The sequence below is a fragment of the Perna viridis genome, chromosome 3, assembly GCF_037379345.1.
Source record: "Perna viridis isolate PV_CMFRI_1.1 ecotype Kerala chromosome 3, ASM3737934v1, whole genome shotgun sequence".
Lineage (NCBI taxonomy): Eukaryota > Metazoa > Mollusca > Bivalvia > Mytilida > Mytilidae > Perna > Perna viridis.
This window is the reverse complement of record NC_142447.1, coordinates 26,091,447-26,117,869: the sequence shown is the minus strand read 5'-3', so window position 1 is coordinate 26,117,869 and position 26,423 is coordinate 26,091,447. Positions and strand designations below refer to the sequence as shown.

Here is a 26,423-nt window from a genome sequence, read left to right as displayed (position 1 = left end):
TGGAATGGTAATTTTTAAGGAACTGCTTTAAATTTAACTGCTACCTTTTCATAACTTAACACATGCACATGTATATTGCCATGGATCTTTTTTTCTTTTTTGTAAAAAAAGAATTACCAGGTATGTCACTGAGGATGAGGCCTTTAAAAAAATTTTAATTTTGTAACCACATATATCAAATTTTATCAGGATGCAGTGAAATAAAACAAACATTTCAGTATCCATTAATGTGTTGAGATTTCAGTATCCAAGTTTGGCAATAAAAAATAAAAACTTTAAATGATTGTCTTTATTGGAAGAGATCATTTTAAAAAATGAGTGAATTGAGAAAAAACTAAAGTTACTTCATGCACATTCATGTACCTTGACTGATCAACTTCACCAATAGACAGATATAATATGAGAAAACTTTATCAAGGCAAAAAAAAAATCATATTTGCATAACAAATTAAGCTAAAGCAACATAATTGATTGACTATGTAATTTATCACAAATAATTACTGTAAATTGCATATAAGTTCTTCAATGTCTTGCAATTTGATAAAAAATATTCCACAGCTAACAAAATTAATTTCATTCATCAAAATGATTATTTTTTATTCAGAACTTCAATAAAAAGATAGGAGATTAAATATTTTGCATCTCCTGACCCGTGTGAGAAGAATGTTATCCTCTCTACAGGACTGATTATAACCTAGTCAAAAATATAAGTTTTGCTTTATAACATTACTCTCTAAAGTTAGAAGGAATTTGACCTTTGATTTAAATTTCAATGAAATTTAAGAAATTAAAGAAAAAATTTCTTTCATTATTAACCGATTTCTCTGACCTTCATGGTAAATTATTGGTATTTTTAAACACAGGCTAAAGCTTGTGATGAATATAAAGTCATTTACCTGCCTTGATCCATTTGATACAATGTAATAGCCTATATATATATACCATACAAATTTGTAATTTATATTCCAATTAGGTGAACAGAATATCATGGCTGACTTTCTAAGGTCTAAATCTAAGGTCACCTACATTGAACATATAATCAAACAGTATAATGATTTAAATTTGAGAATTTGAATAATAAAATAAAGTGCAGGAAAAATAATTAGTTATTTTTATACAGACTTCAAATCAAATAAAGTTTCTTAAAATAAACCTTTGTCAATGACTCTAGATAGAATAATGTTGTAATATATTGCTTGATAATTTATTTTTCATGAATTGAAAACCATTTGTCTGTTGGCTTAACTCATGTCAGTGTGGTTTGTTATTGTATAGGTTTGATGTTAATAAAATCTTCAAAAAACAAACATTTCTTTTAATATGTTTCTACATGTACTTGTTATACCATGTTGATTTAATGACAATCTGTAGAAAAGGTACAATGTTCTAAAGTAAACAGCTCAACACAGTATTCTACACTTCCATGGGATAACTTTAAATGAAGATTAACTCTCCCACACTTGAAGTTTGCTTTCCAAACTTAACAAATCCTTTCAAATATTTTCAAGCTTTCTACTTGTCAAATGTAAAGTGGGACATAATAATCAACTTTCCCACACCAAAATTGCATTTGCCCTTGGTGAAGGGAAAGTAGAATCCTAGAACACTGAAACAGATATAAAATGTGAAATAACAAGAACAGAAAACAATACTTTAAAGAAATGTAGATAGAATAGTAACTTTACAATATGAAGTTGCACACTTTGTCCTGCTAGGTATACACCCACTTGTTCCATACAGTGAAAAATAGCAAAGTTCCATGAAACAGGAAGTTGATATTGAACAGCAACCAAAACTGTGTACACAATATGCCATATCTATATAAAGCTGCACACCAAATATGAAAATCAATCCATGTGGTAGGAGCTGAAATGTTTGTGGCAAAATTCAAAACCGGAAGCTGATATCAGACAATTACCAGAAATCGCTTCCAATATGTGCCCTGTCTATACTAAGCTACATACCAAATTTTAAATTGAATCACCCATTAAGAGCAATTAAAATTTGGACAGTACAACAGATGGACAGACAAGGTGATTCAAATTTACCACCCACTCATTGAGTGCAGGTCTAAAAAAAGTAGTTTGTTACATCACAATAAAAAGTCAGTGACAGTGTACCACAGACAATGCACTAGGACAGCTCAAATGGAACAATTACAGTATAAATCATGTAAATGTATACATTTAATCAAAAAAATACTAAGCATATTTGATCAAAGATGTAAAAGAAGGGAATGCTAGGATTATCACAGTTCATTTGTGTACATGCATATAGAAGTGTATAATATAAAAAATGCTCATTTAGGATTCATACAATATATATTCTGTATTTAAAAAAAATGTAGCAGGTGAAACAGGAAAAAAAATCACAACTTTTCTAAACAGTTTCTCATCTTTTTTTCCGCAAATTAGAAATTACAAATGTAAATACATTTTACAAATATAAATGTACATACGAATGAATTTTGATCAGCAAAAAAACCTGAGTATACAACAAAAATCTGATTTCTATGGCCATTGTATTTGTATAGGTCTATTTGAGTGCTTTAATGGCTACTTGAGAAGCTTGTCTCCCTGGAACACCCATTACTCCACCTCCTGGAAAATAACAATTTATTTCTATACTGACAAAAAACATATACTTGGATTGATATGAAGGAAGTGTGTGGACACAAAATGAAGATTCTCTCTTATGCATTTCAATACTTCCTACTACTCATTAAGAATTTTGTAGATGTTTTATCACTGTGTAAAATATTACTTTTTGGAGTAAATTTCACAAAATCACAAAAATATTCAAAGCTGCAACTAGTTCTGGTGCAGATCCTGGGTTTCAGATTGAGGGGTGGGCAAAAATACAATTAAATGCCAAGCAAAGCCAGGTAAAATAAATTTTGGGGGTAGCATTTATGAAAAATCAAAATTTCGTGTAAAAAATTTCAGAGGAGGGCATACACAGGCCACACCTGTACCTCATGCCCATAATAATTTCAGATTTACAGTTAAACTGCAGTGACTGATAAGTGTTAGCCAGAACCATAAAAAATTAGAAATAACAAATATATCATAAAGTACTATGTGTCTCTTGATGAAGTAATTCAGTCTTAATTGAAAAAAAGTAGTCTTAGTCACAGGACCACAGACCAAATTAATGATTTGATTCATTTTATACTGACATTTTCAAAGAGTGTGCCAAATAAGCAAAATACCTTTTTTCCCTTATCTTTATTTTATTTTTTTTTATTTTGTTCTGTTCCTGCTCCCATTGTTCATGTTTATGCCATTTGTTTGCATTTTGATGTAAGTGAATTGTCCTATAAACACCAACCTGGGTGGGCTCCAGATCCACATAAATACAGTCCTTTGATTGGGCACTGGTAGTTACTGAGCTTTGGTATTGGTCTGGTTGTGTATAACTGGTCTAATGACATTGCACCATGGAAAATATTCTGGAATTTAAAAGAAAACCTAGAAAAACTGTGAGCAAAACTAACTTGATGATAACTGCCACTCCCCTCACTAGAAACCATAGAGGAAACCCCAAAAATCATTCAGATGTAAAAACAAAATGAAAGGTAAACAATGGTATCATGTGATAAAGAATGTGTAAAGGTTTCACCTAATTCCATTCAGCATTTTTAGAAAAGTTGTGGATAAGAAAATAGCCCCCCATAAGAGGTCACAATGGCAACATGAGATAAGGAATGAGCCAAAGTTTCATCAAATTCCATACAGAAGTCTTTTAGAGGTTGCAGATTAGAACTGGGGATGGATGCATGGACCATATAATCACTATATACCTCCAACTTTTCAAGTGGGGATATAAAAATCTGTTGTTGGTGTGGATAGCTGTTACTACTGCAAGCCTAAGGTTATACATGATAAATATTTTTGTTGTGGTACATCTGCATGAAGCATATCCAGACAGTTGAGAAGACATACATCAATAGAAGAAGCATGATACATGTAGGTGTTCCTAAACTAAATTCAACTTTCACAAAATTATAAAACAATAAGTAAATTTAATTGTTAAAATCGAAACAGGAACTTTTTATGAAAAATAGTAGTAATCACCACTGTAGTGTGAGGTCATAGTCTATACATCCAGGAAAAGGTCAAGTAGCACTTCCTGTATTTTATTCATTCTGTTGTCATGGAAAGTAGTTTGAACTGAAGTATACCTTGTCTATAAAAAGACACAATATTTTGTACCACCTGGGTAGCAGCACATGGCAATAAAAAACATATTTCACAGATTTTAACAAAAGAAAGGGTTTTTTTTATATTCTATCTTTCTCCTTGTCTATCCAGTTGTCTACCATCAACAAGAACTCAATTATAAGCTGTTGTAAAATAAAAGAATCAAGAATTTAACAGTTGCTTACCCCTCCTGTTAGTCCAAAGGTCCTCTCGAGATCTGGCGGAGTCAGTATGTCCCTTCCTATCACACTGGCTTTGAATCCAGGAGCATATGACTCAATTATATCAAAGACTGAAATACAGAAAAGACACACCAGTAATGTGAATGGGTTTGAAATACTGTAAGTGATGAAATTTTTGTGACAGTTTTATTTTTGCTATTTTCTCTGTAAGATCTGTAAGGTAAAAATAATACTGTTGTGAATATTTTCTTCAAAGTACATCATTAAAATGATTTGAGGAATAATTGCAAATTTAGTACTGCGCGAAAGTATATTGGTTGCAGAAACCACAATAAGACAGCACAAAATGCTTTGCACTGTGATGGCAAACATTAAAATTCATATATAGTCTGGCAACAATATATGATAGATCTGAAATGCACAGAGTAAATGTACGATAATATCACAAAAAAAACCTGTCTAACCAATCTCTGAATAAAAACAGGTGGTAACCTGTCTCCATTCCTATGCCTCAATATTGATTTGTTTTGGTTTGAAATTTCCAAATGTCCCTTAAGCTTCATTTCAGAATTATTACATATTTACATATCTTTAACCAAGTTGTTTGCACTATATATGAAAATTAAACTCTATCATAAGAGTATTGCCATAGGTATGAAAAATATGAAGCCGCATACATTGTTGTGCAATGCTAGATACACCCCTGCCCATACAGAAACCTATGGAAAAAGAAGATAATACAGGACACTACCAAAATCACATACAACCTATGCCAAATCAATATAAAGCCCTATACCAAATATGAAATCAATCTATCCATTAGGAGTTCAGATATTTGCGACAAATTTGGTCAGATGGATAGATTAGGTGATTCTAATATATCACCCACTTGTTCAGTATGTTTATAATTACAAGTTCTCTACTGTATATGATTAAGATTTACCTGTGTCTGCATACTCATTTCTGGTAGCATCATCCCACTGTCCATCCTTCAGTGTATAAGGTGTATACTGAGTAAATAACAAACAAACATGACATCCTGGAGGGGCTAGGGTAGGGTCTAAACTGCTCGGTATTGTCATCTCTATCATTGGGCTTTAAGATAAATGATCAAAAAGGACAATCTAAATAATCAGTCCATTATAGTCAAATACAATGCAGAATATTAATTAATAATGACTAAAATATAGAATCAGCTTACCTGAAAGCCAACTGGCTTATACTTATGAAGCTGTTATGGACATGTTTTGTACTAAACCAACATTTTTTTAGAATGATCCTCCTATTACTTGCTAATGCTACAAACTAGTATATAAGCAGTGACTACCATACCAATTATAACATGTTTGGTATGGTCTGGTCTATGGCTGAACTTAATTTATCTCCTGCTCTATATCTTAGCACTATAAATACTATCTAAGCAATTCTAAGATTATGTAAATAGTTTCATTCAAATTGCCCCTCATTAAGTCTCTGTATTTCCGACCTTCTTGAGAATCTTCCTTGTTGAGCCTCTATATAACCATCATGTATGAGGTCTGAGTGTTCACAGTTAAGGTGTATAGTAGCCCTATGATGGGGCATGGGTTCTCCGGCCTTTAGGTTTGGATCAGCAAGAAAATTAGGTATCTCTTTTACAGCAACTATAAGTAAATTTAAATACCGTTGTTAAATTCATGATTAAGATACACAACTAAGATGGATCAAAATTCTGTAGATCAAAAGATAAAATAAAACTTCATGAATTTTTCTCCTATATCCAAATGTATAAAAAGTTGAAAAAGTTTTATTATACCATATAAGTAGGTATTTCCACAGTCATTTAATTTTTGCTATATTCATGGTCAAAGCTGGAATGCAAAATTAAATCAAGCGTAATATTTATGGAGATAAAATAGAGTTATTCATCCATGTTTTGATCTTTGAACTGTTTGTCTGCTGCGAAAATTACATTATGCAAAAAAAAACCTCACCCAGTTTTTTAAGAAAAATGGAAAATTTCCTCACTCAAAAAAAACACTTAAACAGTATTCTTCAATTTTCTATCTTATAACTTAAATTAAACACACAAACAAATCTATTAAATACAATTTAAACATGCACATATTTAAATAGTGAAGACCACTTCCATTGGAAAACTATTCACTTTTTAACTGAAATAATATAGTTACCATTGATTTTAGTGACTGGAGACTCATAACTAATACTTTTCAGATCTTTAACCATATCCTCCGGTAAGTCACCCTTTAAATAAAATGAAAAAAAACCTTACAATTTTCTATTCATCAAGTAAAGACACTAAATAATAAGAAATTTATAGCTACATAGAATCATTGTACATGCATCATACAGAAGAGAATAAATGGAGAAAAACACTTAGTCAAATTAATAAATGACAAAGTAAATGTCAACTAGTTACAAAATGTTTTTCAGAGCTTTTAATGCAGAGATCCTATAACTGGCCTGGTCAATGTTTGAGTGTTTTTTGTGATGGTAACATTATGTATGAACACTATCATTGCACATGGACAATATCCTTCAATACAAGTCTTAAATTGATTCAAACTGAACAAAATATAGACAACATATAAAATATAGTACACTTAAAGGAATGGTGTCTCTTTATTTTAATACACCATGAAAACTCTGTGTAAAATTCTTTCAGTTTAAGGAGGTAGACCTAGGGTAAGGGACACAACTCTTAAAAATCATTGGAACATTTGTATTCAGCATTTAACATCAATCTTATGTCAGCACCTAATTAACTTGGATTCATTTTATTCTGCTTCAAATGAAAGATTGAGAGGCTTTGGTGAAATTGAATATGATATAAACATATCACTGATTTCATGAGTTATGCCCCTGACCCTAGGTCTACCTCCTTAAAGCCTAAACTTTTGTAAAAAAACTGTAAAAAGGGAATGTAAAGTGCACTCTTTATAAACCTCTGAACTCTTAAAAGTGTTTCAACTTTATTTTGATAAATATATTAATATATGCATAATGTCATATCTTAGCAATGTATGTGTCACAGGGTAATTGACAAAAGAATTAATTTGATTGACCAAAAATGAACTCTTTGTACTTTAATTAATAGTTAACAAAAGTTTTTCAGTTTCTATTTTGTATTTCTGGTCAATATTTCATTATTATAATAGCATTCAATAATTTCAGTAACTGTTTTCTCCTATTTTGTCAATGAACAGTTCACATTTTCATGATTTCATGTCATAACCCCTATTGACCCTAATCAGTCAAATATATAATTGATTTGTGATGTGTTACAGTTACAGTTTACAGTTCTAAGTTGTGAATACTTTTCTATGAACAAAATCATGAGAAAGTTGGCCCAGGCCTAGATTTCATGAAAAATTTCTAATTTAGATTTTCATAAAACCTTGAATTTTTCCTCAAATCTTCAATTTCCAGTGATTCGTTGAAACTTGACTTGATGAAGGATTTGAAAATAATCTTTATGAAATCGGGCCCTAGTTCTTTAACCAAAAATACCAAAAATGCACACCCTTTAAATGTGCAGATAGGCAGATGGACAGACAAAAAAATGACACCTGTATCGATCAAGCAGGACCTTAAATAAATCAAAATCTGGTAACCTTGTATTTGTTTTCAAAGTCAGCAAGTTATGAATTAAGTTGCTGAAAGCAAATCTTCATTTTCTAATTTACTTTATTTTATTAGTTTCTAGTCAATATAAAGAATCATTCTAGTTAAACCTTCAATAGAATAATACATTATAGGGCTACATTTTGACAAGTAAAAGATAAGATTTCTAACTACTATTCACAAAATTAAAGAATGGGGTGTATTTACATATGAAACTGTCTTCCTTATTTTTGTAGTAAAAAGATCATTTAACTGATTTTAAACATGCATAGAAAGAAAATACAAAAGATTGAAATCCAGACAAGTTTGAATTGCAGTTTCGTGGCTATTTCCACACATCGCTGTTTAAATGCATGTAATACGAAGTGTAAAAAAATATACAAAGAGATATTTAAATCAATAAGTCTATGATTACAAAACTGCAATGGATGAATGTCCTTTAAATGTGCACAAAATTATATTGTGTGACTGTCAAATTCAACCTGTTAATTTAGAAATTTTCTATCAAGAATAATATAAAAAATCTGCATTATTATGGATGTATAGCATGGCCCAGTCAAAACCAACTTCATCTGCTCAGGATATTGTTTCATGTCAGTTGTGTGAAGAGGACCAAAGACTGAAATTTCAGTGCCTAGAATGTGAACTGCTTATGTGCAACAAATGTTATGAAAAGATTCATCCGAAATTCAAAAATGCCAGCGACCATAGAATTATTGACATAAATGATATTGGAAAATATACTCTACAAAGTAGCAAATCAGATTTCTCTGATAACAAATGCCTACAGCATGCGAATCAATCCTGCTGCTTATATTGCACCTCTTGTGAACTGCTTGTGTGCCCTGTCTGTATTGCTAAAGATCATACAAGCCATGCATTCAATGAGATAAAAGACAGCTATTTAAAAAAAGTGGAACAACTACAAGAAAAGATTAAGGACATTGAAATCCAGAAGAGTAGATTAAAAAGACAAAGTAGAAAATTAAAAAGCAAACATTAAATGAAGATAAAAAATGTGAAAAAGTTTTGCAAGAAATTAAAGATGAAAAGGAAGCATGGAAAAAAGCTGTTAATATGCATTTTACTGAAATTACAGCAAAAATGAAAAAAAGAACAGATGAAATATACCAAACATTGTCAAAAGAACAATATGCATTGGATCAAAGTATACAAAAACTCCTGCAAAGGGAAGAAAAATCCATAGAAATGCTTGCTAGCCAAAACCCATCCTTCTTCTTACAAAATATTGGCAACTTGTTAGAAGATCTTGAAGATAACAATCTTGAGGTGCTGCCTATTAAGTTAAATTCAATGCCAAACTTTATTCCAGCAGATATAAATCAGGCTATCTTTGGAACACTCAAGGAGTCCATAGTAGTACAAGGGATGCATCTATTAGTTAAAAGAAAGTTTAAGACAGAAGTAAATCGATGTCATAACATAGCTGTGTGTGATAATGCAATGGTTTGGGTATGTGATATAACAGCTGATACACATACTTCAGACATTATCATCTATAAGCTAAATGCAGAGACAATGTCAAAGCAAGATAAACTTCAAATTCTGGTCTATGATATGCAACCATTTTCACACAGCTCTGTCTTAATAGCAGACAGAACCTCAACTCTAAGGATAATAAAGGGTAAAGAGGGAAGAATCAAAGATTCTAAATGCAATGCCAGTCCGTTTTTCATAATAGCATGTCATGTCACTAGTAATAATTCAATTATAGTAGGAGCAAGAAGTTCTGAGGATGCGTTTCTTGTCCATAGCCAGAAAGTTGTTATAAGGTTTGATAGTAAAGGAAATGTAGAAAGAACGTGGGAATATGACGAGGACAAAAACAAAATTTTCACTTCTCCAAGATATTTAACAAGTGAAAACAATGGAAATATTTTTGTGAAAGACACGCTCTCATCTCAAAATGATGGAAGAATAGTGATTTTGAAAAATGAAGGAGGAATACTGAACAAATACACTGGCCACCAAGATATTAATCAAGATGGAACACTATTCAAACCATTTCACATAAAACAAACCCTCTTTAATAATATTGTCATTTGTGATTACAACACAGATACTTTACATCTCCTAGACAGTTCTGGTCACTTTCTGACATACTTTGACACTAAGGTTATTAGCATAACAAAGCTGTGCAGTATGACCTTCAGTGAAAGTGGGCACATGTTAATTGGAACTTCTCCTGATGATGAAAAGGCTGAGTTATATGAACTAGAAATCAATGAATTCTGATAAAGAAAAGTTCAGATTGCCACACTTTGAGACTCTTTACTTCCTCAATAATCTAATTATTTTTTTTTTAAATATTTAACGCAAAAGGTAAGAACATGTTTTGCAGGCTACACCTCTGTCAGTATTGTTGTACATGTGTTTGGTACATGTACAAGTGTTACCGCATTTTGCACCATGTTTCAAACCATAATTTGTTATAATTTTCATTAAGTTTTTACATGTACCAGCATTTTGAAGAATTTCTATGCAACATGCCATTTAAGAAAACTCTCATATGACAAATATTTTCTGAAAATTGGTACATGTTATGACTTTAATTTTATAAAAGGTAGGATCACATAAACCTAATCTTTAATGGTATTTTCTAATCAAAATGTTCCAATCAGTCACTGCATGCAAGATAAATACCAATTTATTGTGCTTCAATGGGTTAATTTTTTACCCTTAAAATAAGTTTTGGCAACAGGGAATATAAATCCTAAAGATGATATAGATAAACAGTAAGAAGTAAAAAATAAAACACTGGATACATTGAATGACATAGGTATTAAGTCTCCCACATCAGCAGGAGCCTCACGATATTTCATGAAAAATTCCACAATCTCTGGCTTATGTGCTCTTGTTAAAGTCAGAGATTTAGACACATTAACAAAATTTCTCCAGTCACTTTTCAGCTTGAAATACTTCAATTCTTGTCATGACATGTTGTGGAAACAAAAAAATTAGCAAACCTCCCACTTTGAGAAAACTTTGAGAGGGAGATCTCCCTCTTTAGAACTTTGGACACTTATGAAATGATAATCACTGAATACGTCAGGTCTAGTAAAACGGAGTTTGCATAAGAACATTTTATTCTTCTTTCATATCAAACTATTTTTTGTTCTACAAAGCTTCCCAAACTGTCCTCAATTACCTGTCTAAAATACTTCTTTCTTGTTTCTCCTTTCATTTTTAATACCTTATCTAAACTGACACTATTTTTAGATTCATAATAAGATATTTAAACAGATGTAAGGAATAAGGAGATACAAATATGCACATGACTTTAGAGTATGGAAGATGCTTGGAGATCAGTTTCAATATCAACAAGGGATTCTATTAGATTTTTTTTACTATATATGACCATTTTCTGCTATTTTTATATTACCTTTTCCAATAGATCTAAGTAAGTAACTTTAGGAGTGGCATTAGACAAAACTGCCCTGGCCTTGATTTCAGATCCATCTTCTAATACTACACCTCTAGCCTCATTGTTCTCCACTACTATCTTACACACTGGCTGAAATTATAAGTTGAACATATGATTAAAATATTTCAATGTGGAGGTTATTTGTTGGTATCAAACTTCTTGATATGTCATAATTTCACTACCAGTTGTTCCTAGATTTCATTAGATCATGAAATTTTACTTTTTGTTGGGAATGTAAATTCATGGTTTGAATTATGGTTTTGCTCACTCCACAAACAATATTTTTTTCTTAAGTATATACCTTACAAAAATTTGCACACAATATTTTACTTTGGGATTATGCTATGGATACATCCACTTCTATCAAATCCTACAAAGTATGTCAAGCACAGCTTTGTGTCCAGCAGACAAAAAATTAAATAGTTAATATATAATTGTCAGATTAAAATTTATGCAGTAGAGAAACTACACAATTATAAAAATCAGGTGTTACCTGAAACATACCTAAATATAGAAAAAAATCACATAATTCCATACCAAGAAATTTGTCTGACTTGCATTAACAACTTGCTTCGTACAAGCAGAAATTTTCTCATTTCAATCAGTAAATCTCACACAAATTTAATGCCTGTCTATCTCAACTGCAAAAATTGAGAAAAATATGATAGTGTGTTTAATGAGTAAAAAGACTAAAACATGACTTAATATCACTAACCTTTTCCGTGAATATAGAAGCTCCATGATCCTCAGCACAGTTAGCTATAGCTCTAGATACTGATCCCATTCCACCTTCTACATAGCCCCAAGCCCCTTTGATTCCTTCTAACTCTCCCATTACATGGTGAAGAAGTACATACCTGAAATGGCAGTAAACATACATACACTTCCATCAGGCTTTCATAGTTAAGTTCTTGGTTCACATGCTGTTTTCAAGAATACCAATTTTCTTTTACTGTTTTATTGTCAAATAAGAGATGAGGAGCTTTTTTCAATGTTCACAGCAGGGTAAAATGATAAGGGAGGTGTTTTTTGTTTTATTTTTATTTCATTGATAAAAGGTGTGTAATTATAGTTTCATTTTTTTTTTTTAAGTTCCCTTGTAGAATGTATTGAAATCCTAAGACCTGTACAGATTTTATTGTTTACTCCCAGAATCTTGAATAGCCACATTACAATGAAAAATCTCCTGTTTTTGTTTTTGTTAACACTTTGATCATGTAGAAATAGACATTTGTCATTTTTCATTGATATTTTCACACAGGAAGATGTTTTACTCTTAAAACTCAATGCTCTGTAAATGACAAATTTCCATGCATTTGAATGGTAGATTGGCACCCAATTTCATAAAACCATTACATACCCTATAGTAATTATAATGATAAATTATCCACCCTTGAAAAGACAAGGAATGACCTCACAAACAATATATTTTGTAGGCTTTACTAAAACTTTAACATCAATTATCATCCTACATTGTAACCATTTCTCATTTTTACTCCAATCTTCGACTTAAATTCAAAATTGATTTGGTTTCAAATTAAATGTCAAACTGGTAAATCATTCACAATTTAAAACTTTGCATCAATTTTACAAGAAATTGCCATATCATAAAAATTTAATTGGTGATAAATTAATATTACAGGTAGATCAATAAAACAAGGAATTATAACATATAATCAATAACTGATAATGGGTAAAAACACAAAAAGGAAAACAGTTGTACATGGGTTAAAGCTAACTAAAAGCATTTACAAATCCAACATACCCACTGCCAGGAGTTTTAGGGCTAATCATTGCACCAATGACTGAGTCTGTTGCAAGTGTAGCTTTCAAAGGCTCAGATTCAAACCACTTATCTAAAATCTTTAAATTACAAGGAGAAAAGGAGACATGCATATTTTTGTAGTTCAAGAAAATACTATGTTTTTTATGAGAATACAAATGTAGTTCAAAAAGATACCATGTTTTTTTATGAGAATAGAAATAAAGTTCAAAAAGATACCATGTTTTTTATGAGAATAGAAATAAAGTTCAAAAAGATACTATGTTTTTTTACAAGAATAAATAAAAAAATACTGAAATATTTCCTCTAGAAGATACTGTACAGTACAAAACACACATGCCATCTTTAGATCATATTTCTCAAATTAATGCAACATAAAGAAATAACAAGCAAACAATCAAACAAAAAATATCAAATTTGAAAAAATAACGAGTAAATTTCAAACTCCACACACCTATGATTCTTTGGATCTGAATTTTACAGGCGATTTCATACATTCTCAATCATCCTAATTGTTCTTACTCATCAGCATTTTTAGTAAAGAGGCAGTAGCACACTTTCAAAAACATTACAAAGAATTTCTCTCAATTGAAAAAGTACAATTATACTGACTGAGGCTTCACAGTTGAAACAGAAAAATGCCAGTTTAGAAGTATCACCAATTTCATGCCTTAGAGATTGCTGAATATTTATGATAATCTCTGTCTTCAACCTCTGAAACTGGAATTTTTCTGGTTTACCTGTGATGTTTCAGTCAGTATAATGGCATATTACAAGTTAATGGAAATTCCTTATAAATGTTTATTAAGCAAATGTTCTACAGTAATAGAATTTTTTACATTACATACGTTAGTATAATAGCATATTGTAATTATAACCATTTGCCTTTTATATTCTCTTCCAAAAGATAGCTCTTGGGAGCCAGAGAATCAAATCCCTAGTAGGAAACATGTCAGTTAAGCATTTTAGCTAAAAGTACATTTCCTCAGCAATTACCTTAGTAGTCGGTGCTGTCATCAGTTCTGTAAATGCTTCAGTATTTTCTTTTAATTTACGAGCTAAAAAATAAGATGATACATATAATTGTGATTAATTAAAATTCAATTGCAACATGAATAAAAAATTCAACCAAACTAACAATAATAATGAAAACACACAAAAAGGTGAGATAACCATGCTGTTGATTCTTGTATGTCTGATTTACTGTACAGCAGGTAGTTTTCACAAGGTGCTTATTTTGGCATATCTAAACAGTCTGTCTAAAAAGGCCATGATAAATTCTGAGAAATATTTACTCTGGGCTTATATACTTTGTGCACCTATAAACATCCGCCAAAATGAGAAACACCTAAATTTTACACCCAGCAATATAACCCGTCATATGGTATAACTATTATTAGCCAACTAAAGATCAAAATTATAACATAACTAAAAAGTGCTTGACAAAAATTCAATATTTTAATTGAATGAACCAGTGATTTTTCTAGAGTTTTGCTTTAATCTCAGATCAGAGTTGTCTATCTCTTAAATCTGACAAGATATTTCTTTATAAGAAAATTCTATTGTAATTCCGTTATCTTAGCACTATTTATAAATAATGAACACTGAATTTCAAAAATTCTCTGTTGAAAAATGAGTAATTTCCTGCAAATCTGTTTGTTGCAACCATCACCTGGAGAAGGATTTAAGACTTGCTGTAAAGTAGGTTTAAAATTAGATTTAGAAATACACAGATTTGAATTATTCAACATTAGGGTAAAAATAGTTTTGTGAATACTGATCTGTTACTCAGGTTGGTCAATTCAAACATATGTAGGAAGCAATATTAGCATATTTTAAAACATTTTTGTGAGTTTCAACTTACGGAAAACATGTATAATCTCACTTATTATTTTAGTTCAATGATTCTGATATTGTTGAAAGATACCCAAAAAAAAAAAACATCATACAACAAATTCAAACAGAAATAGCATTACCTGCACTTGCAACAGATTTAATGTTAGGTAATTGTGACAATGTTTCCATCAATGTAGCACTGGATAAAACATGGGGTAGGTACACTGGACTGGAATCTAAGAGTGGCTCTATAGCATCAACTATCTCCTCCAACATATGTTCATATTTCCCAAACAACTAAGAGTAAATAAAAAGCATACAATGCAATGTATAGACTAATTTAGCTGTTTGACCATGTATGATAGAGTTATGCTAATGCATACAGAAATAATTCTTCCTATTGACAGAACAGAAATTTGAAATACTAAGGAATATCAGCAAAAATAAATTAAGCATACATTTAGTAGTTTTTTTAGTATTACATTACACAACTGAATAAGATAAAACTAATTAAAGGGAGATAATCTCTTAAAATTAGAAGCATAGAAATCTTCTGAAAAAGGAACACAAAGCTCTTTGTCCTAAATATTGTAGTAACTATACCAATACATTTGTATTATTTTTTTCTTACTTTAGTTCAGTTTTGTTGGTTTGTTGTTTTAGTTTTTGGTGGTATTTTTTTATTATTTGAAGGGTTATAAATAAACATGCATCTAAGGTTCCAGAAGAACCAACTGTTCAAACAATAAGGATAGAATTACCTCTGCATCTTTAGTGGAGAACTGGGCTATTTGTCTTGCATTTTCAGCAGAATCTCTTCCAATTGTAAGCGATCTAGCTTTCCCATCTAACCCTCCTGGTTTAATCAAGGGTGTATAGGAATTTGGATTTCTCAAATAAACTTTCAACCCATACTTCTGTAAGTTATGATAAAGCAACTGGTTAATTTCTTGTCTATAAAATACCTCTAAAAAAGCAATATATGGTAAAAAGGAAAGCATCCAACATTATTTTTCTTTCATGATGGAGATAAAGAGTATATAGGAAAAGTCCAAAAGCCTTTTACATGCTATGTTGCTATAAAACAGAACATTAACCATAACTAGGCTAAATTGAAAAACAAGAAAACTTAATTATAACGTATATAAGACCACTGCTTTAGTTTTTAAATATTAACATGTACCATATTTCATTATAATGAGATGTATACCTTAAGTTCCAAATCTGACATAATCTGGGGTCTCATCAAACTCAGAACATATGAAGCCCTAGAAAATTTAAATCCTAAAAGTATAAAGCATAAACTACTTACATATAACTACAATCTAAAACATCTGCATATGACTACAAAATTTTACCCATCCTTCATAATACATTATTCTTCTAAATGTATTTTTATAACCTCTTTATTCTAGATTATATATACAGTGATTAGGATTTAGGGACATGCACCATTTATCACATTCTGGCTGAAAATGTCCCATCATATATTTTCTTAGAAAGATTACTAAAGAGTGGTCCATTGAAATCAGTAAAATAGGATAATTAATTGGAAAAAGTGAATGATCAAAATATGATTGTGAGTGACAAAAAGCGCCAAGATTTAACCAGTGTTACGCACACAAGTTAAATCTTAATGCGTTCTTGGCATGAGTGATCATATTTTGTAATTCACGATAACCAGTTGATTATCTTATATATTATATAGATTTTCTCCATTATTTGTTGTTATTTTAAACATAAAATTTAAATTTTGTGAATGGTGGATTGATAAACATGTTGTGACCTTTTGACAGGAGAAAGTCTGAGAGTGAAATTACCGAATTTATTTCACAGTGTGGATTATTGAAAATTTTTACACTGGGAACTTTCGTTTAATCACTACTATCTATATAATAAAAATAACCCATTCTCCAAATTCAAACCAGTCACTATATATTTATTATTGTGTTTTTTCTTTCCTTCTCAAGTCTTATTTGTGTGCAGGTGGTAGTTTTCTGATTAAATCCTTTTCCAATGTTTAATTAAAATAGTCAATAAATAAGTTTGCAAAGTACCAAAAATAAAAGGCCCATGAACAAGGAATATTAGTGTTCAAGTACTAGTATTCCTTTCATGATAATGTAGATAAGGGTCATTGTAACCTCTCTAATTAAAAACCATGCAATAAACTATATATACCAGGGATTATTTCTTCAGTGACAGCAGCTCCCCCAATGACATGTCTTCTTTCCAAGACACAAACATCCAGTCCAGCTTTCTGTAGGTAGGCAGCCTAAAATGGCAGAAATGTTTTCCATGTTAACATGAAAAAAAATTTCTAGCAGAAATCCTCAGCTTCAGCATTTATGCAAATTTCAACTTTTATAAAACTAGAAAAGCTCACTTGTCGACACCCCACTCCCCTACCTATAATTCATACAGTACAAAATAGGAGTTGCACAATGGCACCAAGAATGTACATTGTATGAAAGATTCATTAAATTCCACCTAGTGGTGTTAGAAGAGTTGTGGATTAAAAGATAGTCCATGTTCAAAAAAAGTCAGTCATATGGAATACAAAACAGGATGTGCATGATGGCATAATGTTATAAAGAATGAGTGAAAATTTCCTAAAATTCCATTTCCGCAGTTTGAGAAGAGCAGATTAGAACTCGGGACGGACAGCGTGATTACTATATACCTCCTGCTTTTTAAGCTGGGGGTATAAATAGTGCATCAGGGGTAATAACCTGTTACAACCAATAAATTTCATGTTGGCTAACTATAATTTACTTTTCACCTAAACAGAACACAGATCATCTCAACTTCTCAAGCTATTTTATGTGTTGTGTTCTCAATGGTTAACAAAGCTTGGTTCTTATTCTTAATAAAATTCAAAAGCATATCAAGAAATTGATACTTACTGTGACAAGGCCGTTATGACCTGAAAAAAAAAATCCAAAACACCCAGTCTGAAAATTATCAATAATGTCACATATAATAATCTAAATTGTTTCCAAATTATCATACACTTATGTATTAACATAGCATACCTGTTAAAAAGTATTTACTAAAACATTAGTATATATGTAACTGGAAACTACAGCTGTTACTAGAAACCCAACTTGCTCATCAGTAGCCATAACAGATGCCACTTTAGTGACATCAAAGTCAATTATTTGTAAAGGTCACTGCTGTCATTTCAAAACTTTGCCAGATGTAGATACAAAGATGTGCAAAGGGGTTTTAACTTATGAAAAATTAATTGTCAACCATGGTAATGCTCAGGGCATTGTTTTACAAAGCTATTATAAGACTTACATGAACATAAGTCCCAATGGTTTGGTAAGAATTTACATGTATGTAAGTCTTACAAGTGCTTTGTAAAACAATGCCCTGGACTATAGTCCAGGGGTTGTTCTAACTATCAAATATGCAGCTGATTAGTATATTAAAACACAAAAGGTAAACCCAGATTTGGGGGCACCCGAGACATTTCATATCATTTTTTTTTCAAATAAAATTGAACATATTACTATTAACTTCTCTGCAATCACTTAACAAAGGATGAATCTAATATACGAATACAGATATCACCATCAAATTCTGCTTATTAGATCAAAATAAGGACTTGTACAATCAAACTCCATATTTCTACAATTGATTAGACTGAAAGTTAAACTACTTTGACCTTGACATAACTTCAGATAAACTTGGTTTCCTCTGGTCTAATCAAGTTGTTTTCAATATCATCAGAAACACAAATTGTCCACGCTTTCAAGTGTTTACGTAAATAACATGATATGTCCTGAGGAAACCCAGTTTGTCTATGAATTTTACAGGTACTATTTCCCATCACACATATATATATATATACATATGTGTAACAGCAGCCTTTTCATGTCGATTTTAAAAGCTCTATACTGAGGTTATGTTTTCTTGTTTGAAATATCGACTTTAAATAAAGTTTACTTGACTTGATTTGACTTGAGAGTTTCTTCCTATTTTATACAAGACGGTCCTGATAAATTAATCCCCTAAAAAACTTATCAATGTATTGTATGAAAATATAAAATGTTGATATCATGATAATGCATGACATGACATATAATATATTACCTGCTCCAATGACAATTGCATCATATTCTGACTTAAGAGATTTATTGTGCCACTTTCTTGAAAGATTCTGTGATGCTGCTGAGTGCAGCTTTGCACACAATTTCCTTTGAAAAAATCTCATTCTTCAGTGTGTACGTCTGCCATCTTTTGATCATGTGACCCTTTTTCACCGACTAGTCTTTGATCTTTGAAGAAATTAACAACAGATAAATTGAAGGATATTGTAAAAAAAATACAATGCACCTGAATATTTTAATAGCGCGGACCTGAAAGAGAACACTTTGACAAAAATGCCTGTTTTCCGGAAAATTTTCAGATTATTACCGAAAGGATTTCGTACGACTTTTTGTTCCGATCTGATCATTAAAACTGGTTACCAAATCTTTCTCACTTAGCTCTTCACCTTACATGTCGTTTACCAGTTCAATAAACAAATCGATCACATGATAATTTCCTGTTAAACGATCGAGATGGTAGACAGAAAAACCCTTCCAGTTGTCATTGTGACAGGGTTTTGGGCATTTGTGGGAATAGTATGTCCAATCTTCATACAGTTGTTCATGCGAAGATCTGCCAATAAAGGGTATACAACTATTTCCTTTTAAATATTTCAGAAATAAATGATATGTACATGTTGGTATATCGTAAAACGTACATCATCATGTATCTGAATTTTTGACTGACATATGATGGTTATTGCCTGATGATTTGTAAATAATGAAATCTCATCAAGATTTTTTTTTATTTCATTAAGACGAGCCCACACTCATAAATGATGTTATCAATTTTAATATTGAACAATGTCAATGATCGACAATATTGTTGCAATCATCCCCTACGCTGCAGCACACAATTCCATACTGTCTCTCACTTCGGTACCTGGAATATTCGAAAACTGTCTTTTTTGGGGGGAAATCAGGAGTGTATCCAAATATCTCAATAAAATACTTTTTTGTGTGTGTGTATTCACTTCTTACATTATTTAAATTTATATTAAATCAGTATTTTCATGAAAAAAAGTTTTTTTGCATAATACAACACTTTCGAACTACCCAACAGAAGTCTGGCATCAGAAAGAAACATGAATAATTTCAAAGTACTGAGATTTCTTCATAAAATTGTTCATATATATTTTAATGAATATTCATAAAATACTAATTTTTGTTCATGAAAAACTTATTTCAGGTATGTTTAAATAACATAATGAACAATCATACCATCGAAAAACGTATTTCTGGGCTGTTGGTTCATCATGAAATTCTTTACTAGATATTGGTTGAAAGATGTATAAATGTAACCAAAGTAAACTTAACCTTGACATGCATCATATACCCATTCCAGGATTCCATGTCCTCTTTTTACATGGTGCTGTGCCATGGGTTCATTTGGTGTGTGCCGTGCATTCAAACTGGTGTCATGCACTGCAAATCAGCACTGTATTTCCCAAATGCTCTTGCCGATTAATCATTTCTACCTGAAATAAATCAATATGATTGGCACATGTGCTTATTCTACCGATATTACAATGTTTTGATTGGTAATTTCCGGGGGTTAATGTGTTAGGGAGTGAAAGGTATACGTAAATAAATCTCATATCTGTCAAATTGGTTATTAAATGTATCAACGTCAACAAAATCAATAAGATTCAAATAAGCTGAATAATTTCTACTGTATTTTTGAATGAAAAAAATTTGATAACTTATCATTTAATAAAATATGGAAAATACATGTATCAAGAATTTAATTCAATTTGACAAAGATTGATGTGATCGAAGAGGGAGAAAGATGATCTTAAATTTAGACAACAGTGTCTTAACGATCTCTGCATTTATCTGTCACCAAAAGGCAATCCAATTTGCTTAACTTTTTTGAAAAGGTAATGGATCGATTCCCAAAAGCTTTAAAAGATTGTTTAATGACACAGATTCGGACAATAAAAATGACTGTCTAAGTTATTGTGGTTAAATTATAAAGAACTTGTTTAATGGTATCAACCAAGTTACAAGACCTGCCAGTGATATTAACGTCTCTAGTGCTGGGGACCTATGGTCAAGCCTGGCAAAGAGAAAACTTTACCTTGGTATGATTGAGTTAGACAATGCAGACAGAAAGATTTACCATTGTTGATTGTTAATTTCTATTGTAGTTTGTGCTATTCATTCAACCTTATCATTTTTTCTTTGGCTATTTATTTTCTGCATGAAAGGACACCCACCTCAATGAAAATTTGTCCAACCGGAGAGTGGGCTATATGTTCATTTTGATCCCTGGAGATCCCTGCATTCATGAGTATCTACGGGATATGTGCAAGTGTTCAAGCCAAGCAGATGACACATACATAAGTCTTAAGCTTTCACTATCAGTATTAGTGTCACTACACATCAGTTAGAAATATGGACAAGGTTATTGAGATAATCTCCATGTTATGAAGCATATTTGATCTTGCAACATAGCTGATTGTTTCATGTCTGTACAGCTCTCTACCCAACTTAATGGGTGGAAAGAACAATTAAAAAGTACATGTGCGGTTGCAGTGTATCACTGTATTGCTATCACTGACCATAGTAAGTTTTTAAAGTTGGGTGACATTCTGGAGAGACCATGCAGGGGCTTCTCTAACTTCCAAAATTCTGTCCACAGAAAATTGTCCATGTATGAATGATGCATGAATACTGCAAGCCATACCTTAATTGATAATGTGTATGGATCTCTGAAATTGTATCACAAGATACAATGCCACCAATGTCAGGCTGGGATTGCTTTATGTACAAATGTACATGAAGGAATTAAGAGCTCACAAAAAAACATTTTCCTGGTTTCCAGGCAGTAAAAGTGTATGGATCTCTATGAATTTTTTCTAAGAAGGTTTTGATTGATTTAAAGTGTCATTATCCTAACCTTTTGGGAATTCAGGGCCAGCAAACGAGGAGTAAAACAATCTGGGGTAAAAAAGGGGGTCAGCAGCCTATTTTTATTTGGATCAAATTTTTACTCTGTTTATTTTCAAACAAATAACTCTGAATGTCGCACATTTTTAATTGACATTTTTTTAGTCACCATGTCTTTTGTTTGATAAAAATCGTTTAAGTATATTAACTTACTTAAGAGCAACCTTCAAGGCTTTGTGTTCACAGCAAATCCTATGTCAAATATTTAATTGCAATCAAAATTCAGAACTGTAACAAGCTTGAATTCTGTGATCATGTACAAGATTCAACATTTGTGGTCTGATGTATGAAGCTGTGCCATGCAAAACATTTTTTTTTCTTAATCTTATATATAATTGCAAGTTTTTGAAGTTCTTTGACCACTTCAATCCTGTTCTAAATATTGTCATTTAATCACAATTTAAATCAATAGTTTTGTTATGTCCCGACTGTTCAGGGTCCAACATATGAGGTAGTATCAATTTTTGTCCTGCTTATTGATTTTGTTATGTTTTTGGTCTTAATTCTGCTTTATCCATAATTAATTTAACATTGAACAAAATTCTTCATACATGTTAATTTAATACATGTAAATTTGTTTTCAGAGTTGTACAGTTAATGCTGGCTATGTCTGCTGCATGCTGTTGGTTATTGTGAGTACTATATAGTGGATGTTTTGGTAGAAGTAGGGACTGCTTGTACTTGTACAGAGTTCAGCCTTGCTTTTAGTCGTAATTGTGCTACTCATTTCTGTGTTGTCCTTTCTTTAGTCTCTCTAGCTTGTATTACAGTAATAATAAAAGTATTGTATCAGCATTAGATTTTTAATAAATACCACATATAATCAGATTTTTTCTTGAATTTCAGTTGGCTGCTAGCATACCTTTTCCAGTTAAATCCATTGATGGGACCAGCATTACCAACTGACTTGATAAGAGTGATACAAGCTGAATGGGAAGGGGATCCTAACCATCAAAGATACTAGACAGTCTTGTTAGGTGTAATTAAATACATTGTAAGTATCTGAACCTTTAATTTACTGTTGGAGAACAATGTATTATGCCATTGGTGAATCCTAAGGGAGAAATATGCTTATGGATAATTATTTAGAAAATCATTGGCAATCCACCCCCCCCCCCAATCTTTTTGAAATTTAAACTTACTTCAAGATACATCATTCTTTGTGCATTTTAGTGTTTGATGCATATCTTTGCTATACACCCTTGAAAGATTTGAAGAGTGTGATACATGCTTTAATGACTATTTTCCTTTAAACTTTTATCAAATATGAATATAAATGTTCTTAGTGTAGAGGATGATTATTCCTATTCTTATATTAATTTATTTTAAAAAAGCAAATGTTCATATGTTTGAAGGACAGACATTTTTTTGTTATAAAGATTAGAAATATCCATTTATTCTCTTTTTTTCTTAAATTTCAGAATGACACTGCATCATCATATTTCATAATGAGATATCTACCATTCAACCAGTAATACAACACATTTTGGTTTGGAAGGCTGACATTCTTGTCTTTCTATTTCAACATAATTTGGAGTCTTGCTTTCAGTAAAAACCAAACTGTTGAAGTAAACACTAATTTAGTTGTAATATATGCATCATTCTAACTAGTCATTTCAGTAAAATCATAATCCATTTAAGAATATTGGTAAACAGAAGTAAATAATTGTATGATAGTTTTGTTTTGTTGTTCGATCAACATATTTGTTATTTTATTTTATTTTATATGGATGTAAATAAATAATTAATGAGTTGTGTTTTATTCCGTATATATTTCAGATACCATTCACAGCTCTAAATATATTGAATACTTTTAAGAATTTAGTATTAGAAAAAAAGAAATATATGAATTTTTTGGAAATTCACTTTTGTTTTAGATTGTCTCCCTTTGTATGTAAATTCTCCAGAAACTAAGAGTTCAGAGGATACTTTTTTGTATGGTTGAAAATACTGCATGCTTTAATATATGTATTAAGTCTGTTACAATGCTTTTATACTATGTTTTACAAACTGGAAGTCCAAATGCAACCCATCTCCTTTTTATTTTGATATTGATGTGTCAGTTTATCAACGTCCAAATTAAAAAGGATTGTTGCAGGGTAGAGGTAACTCTTACTAACAAACAAATTGCTGATGTTTAGTGTTAAAAAGTTAATATTAATCCAGCAATGGTATAGATATATTTAGCCTGAATATACTTTAGCACTTTGGGTTAAAGCTGATTGACTAGAATTAGCTTTTTCAGTTTAGCAAAGTTTTGAATGAATTTTGTGATGATGAAAGTGAGTTAAATAACATGTAGTTTTAAGCATATTCAACTCAATATAATTTTAAAGGATTATACATCAGACAAAGCCTATGTAGGCCTTCTCACATAAATCTAGGATACGCAGGATTAAAGGTTTATTTAAGAACGTGGCTGGGCAATAGATAACGGAGATAGCAATAAATTTCAAAACATGCATTAAACTAAAAGTAAATAAACAATATGGACTTGAAGAATGGACCAATTACAATGGTAGGGTAAACATCTTTGCAAGAAACTCTTATTGTAGATCCATAGATTTTAGATATTGAAAAGTAGATTCCAGAATGCTCCTTTTTGTCAAAAATTTTTTTGCAAAACTTTCAAAATTGTCCAGAAAGATGTGGTTCCATCCCCTTTTTCCCTCCGAAACCCTCTCTGGATCCTCTCCTTGCTAAGATAAATTCTGAAGAACTATACCATGTGTATATTGCACCTAATGTTCAAAATGATAATGTTAGAATATCTGCAGTTATGACTCGAGTCTTTAGTTAACATAACCAGGTTGTAAATAGTGATGCCGGGGAAAATGTATGTCACAGTGTGAAACTTTGTTCTTGCAATCTCTTACATAACGCATGATAGTAAAAATAGGCCAACATATTTTAGATACGGATGTTAGGTGCACTGGTTTGCTGGTTTTTTACAATGATACAACTTGATATTCCTTTGTAGGGGCAAAAATCGTTTTCCCCGCCATTCATATCATTTCATTTGGCTTCTGTCGGAGCATCTTAATTACATAAGCTAACTGTGCAGTTAGGATGGCACCAAGTCAGAAAATAGCTTGCCAGACAACCTCTAGCACTGCTGGAGTAGAACGGATGAGGCGGTCGTTGATCTGCCTTTGAAAGACAACAATTTAGTTGTAATTCGTCAGATCGATTATGTACGAATTTTGAACTCTTATGTCTATATCAATATAAAAATGAGAGATGTGGTATGATTGCCAATGAGAAATTAAGTCATCCACCAAATGCCAAGCAACGAACAATTTAACTTCTACATGTCACTACACGGTCTTCAATGATGGGTAAAACCCCATGCCATAAAGCAATTGCAAGCTGTAAAAGCCCCAAAATAAATAAATGTGAAACTATTCATAAAAGACGAAAATCGAACTAATCTACACAAAAAAACGAATAACAATGAACATAAAAAAAATGACAACCACTGGACTATCAAGTACTGAATGCGTCCATTTTCATGCATATATACACACCCCAAAGTATGACACAACAAAACAACTCGCTTGAAAAATGTAGTTCATGTCATTGAGCGTACCTGTGAGTTTACATTTGTCTTTTTCAAAATTCGCGAGATGTATAGATCAGTTCGTACATAAGTGGTCGATTTAGTGCCTTGTCATGGACGTAGCTCCCTATACGCAAAAACGCACTTGCGTACACATCGAAAAATCAGCAAAAAATAAAAAGAAGAGTCTTTTGCTGCAGAATACCAGTCTAAGGTGGTACCTTTTGATTTTAAATACTAATTCATCTAGGATGGGTTGTTCTTTCTTTGACATAATGATATTTTTTTCTTCTATGCCAATAATTTCCATTCCTGTTATATTATCATATGTAATGCAATATGTAATGTAATATTAAAACCGGAATTACGGATTTCAATCTGCGTACGTTTCTTGATTTACTTCCCTTAAGTTATATATTGCACAAACTTCAAAATGGCAAAAAAAGAAGGTTTTTCTCCACTTTATCCTAACACATATATAAGTCTGGTTTCTTTAGTGACAGTGAAAAGTACAGTCTAATGTCAGAAATATGGGATAAAGTTCACCATTATAATTAACCTACCATGTATGGATCGATCTAATAAAAATGAACCCCATTCCATAATACATTTATGAGACGGAGAAATGTAACAAATGGATCACTGCCCATTATAGATGTAAAAGAGTAATCAAGGGAACCAAGATTCTAACGGAAATCAGACATGTAAAACAGACAAACACTACAAAGAACATAAAGTAACTA

At 31.4% G+C, this 26,423-nt stretch overlaps 2 protein-coding genes and 1 pseudogene across 2 annotated transcripts; 2 read left to right on the top strand and 1 right to left on the bottom strand.

Moving 5' to 3' along the window:
* Window positions 1-274: 274 nt before the first annotated feature.
* On the bottom strand, window positions 275-19,352 carry LOC148621613 (pyridine nucleotide-disulfide oxidoreductase domain-containing protein 2-like). The gene is made up of 16 exons (XM_088576172.1): window positions 19,174-19,352; window positions 17,979-17,998; window positions 17,254-17,347; window positions 16,283-16,356; window positions 15,834-15,989; window positions 15,213-15,369; window positions 14,233-14,294; window positions 13,219-13,316; window positions 12,169-12,310; window positions 11,412-11,543; window positions 6,556-6,628; window positions 5,871-6,027; window positions 5,328-5,479; window positions 4,388-4,494; window positions 3,331-3,451; window positions 275-2,600 (listed from the first exon to the last, which is right to left on the bottom strand). Exons 1-16 carry the CDS (start codon window positions 19,292-19,294, stop codon window positions 2,536-2,538), a joined length of 1,731 nt encoding a protein of 576 aa, XP_088432298.1. The 5' UTR covers window positions 19,295-19,352; the 3' UTR covers window positions 275-2,535.
* Window positions 8,419-10,288, top strand: LOC148621614 (uncharacterized; annotated as a pseudogene).
* A 243-nt stretch (window positions 19,353-19,595) lies between the features above and the next one.
* Window positions 19,596-23,876, top strand: LOC148621612 (V-type proton ATPase subunit e-like). The gene is made up of 4 exons (XM_088576188.1): window positions 19,596-19,756; window positions 22,706-22,753; window positions 22,968-23,115; window positions 23,543-23,876. Exons 1-3 carry the CDS (start codon window positions 19,644-19,646, stop codon window positions 23,083-23,085), a joined length of 279 nt encoding a protein of 92 aa, XP_088432314.1. The 5' UTR covers window positions 19,596-19,643; the 3' UTR covers window positions 23,086-23,115; window positions 23,543-23,876.
* Window positions 23,877-26,423: the final 2,547 nt, after the last annotated feature.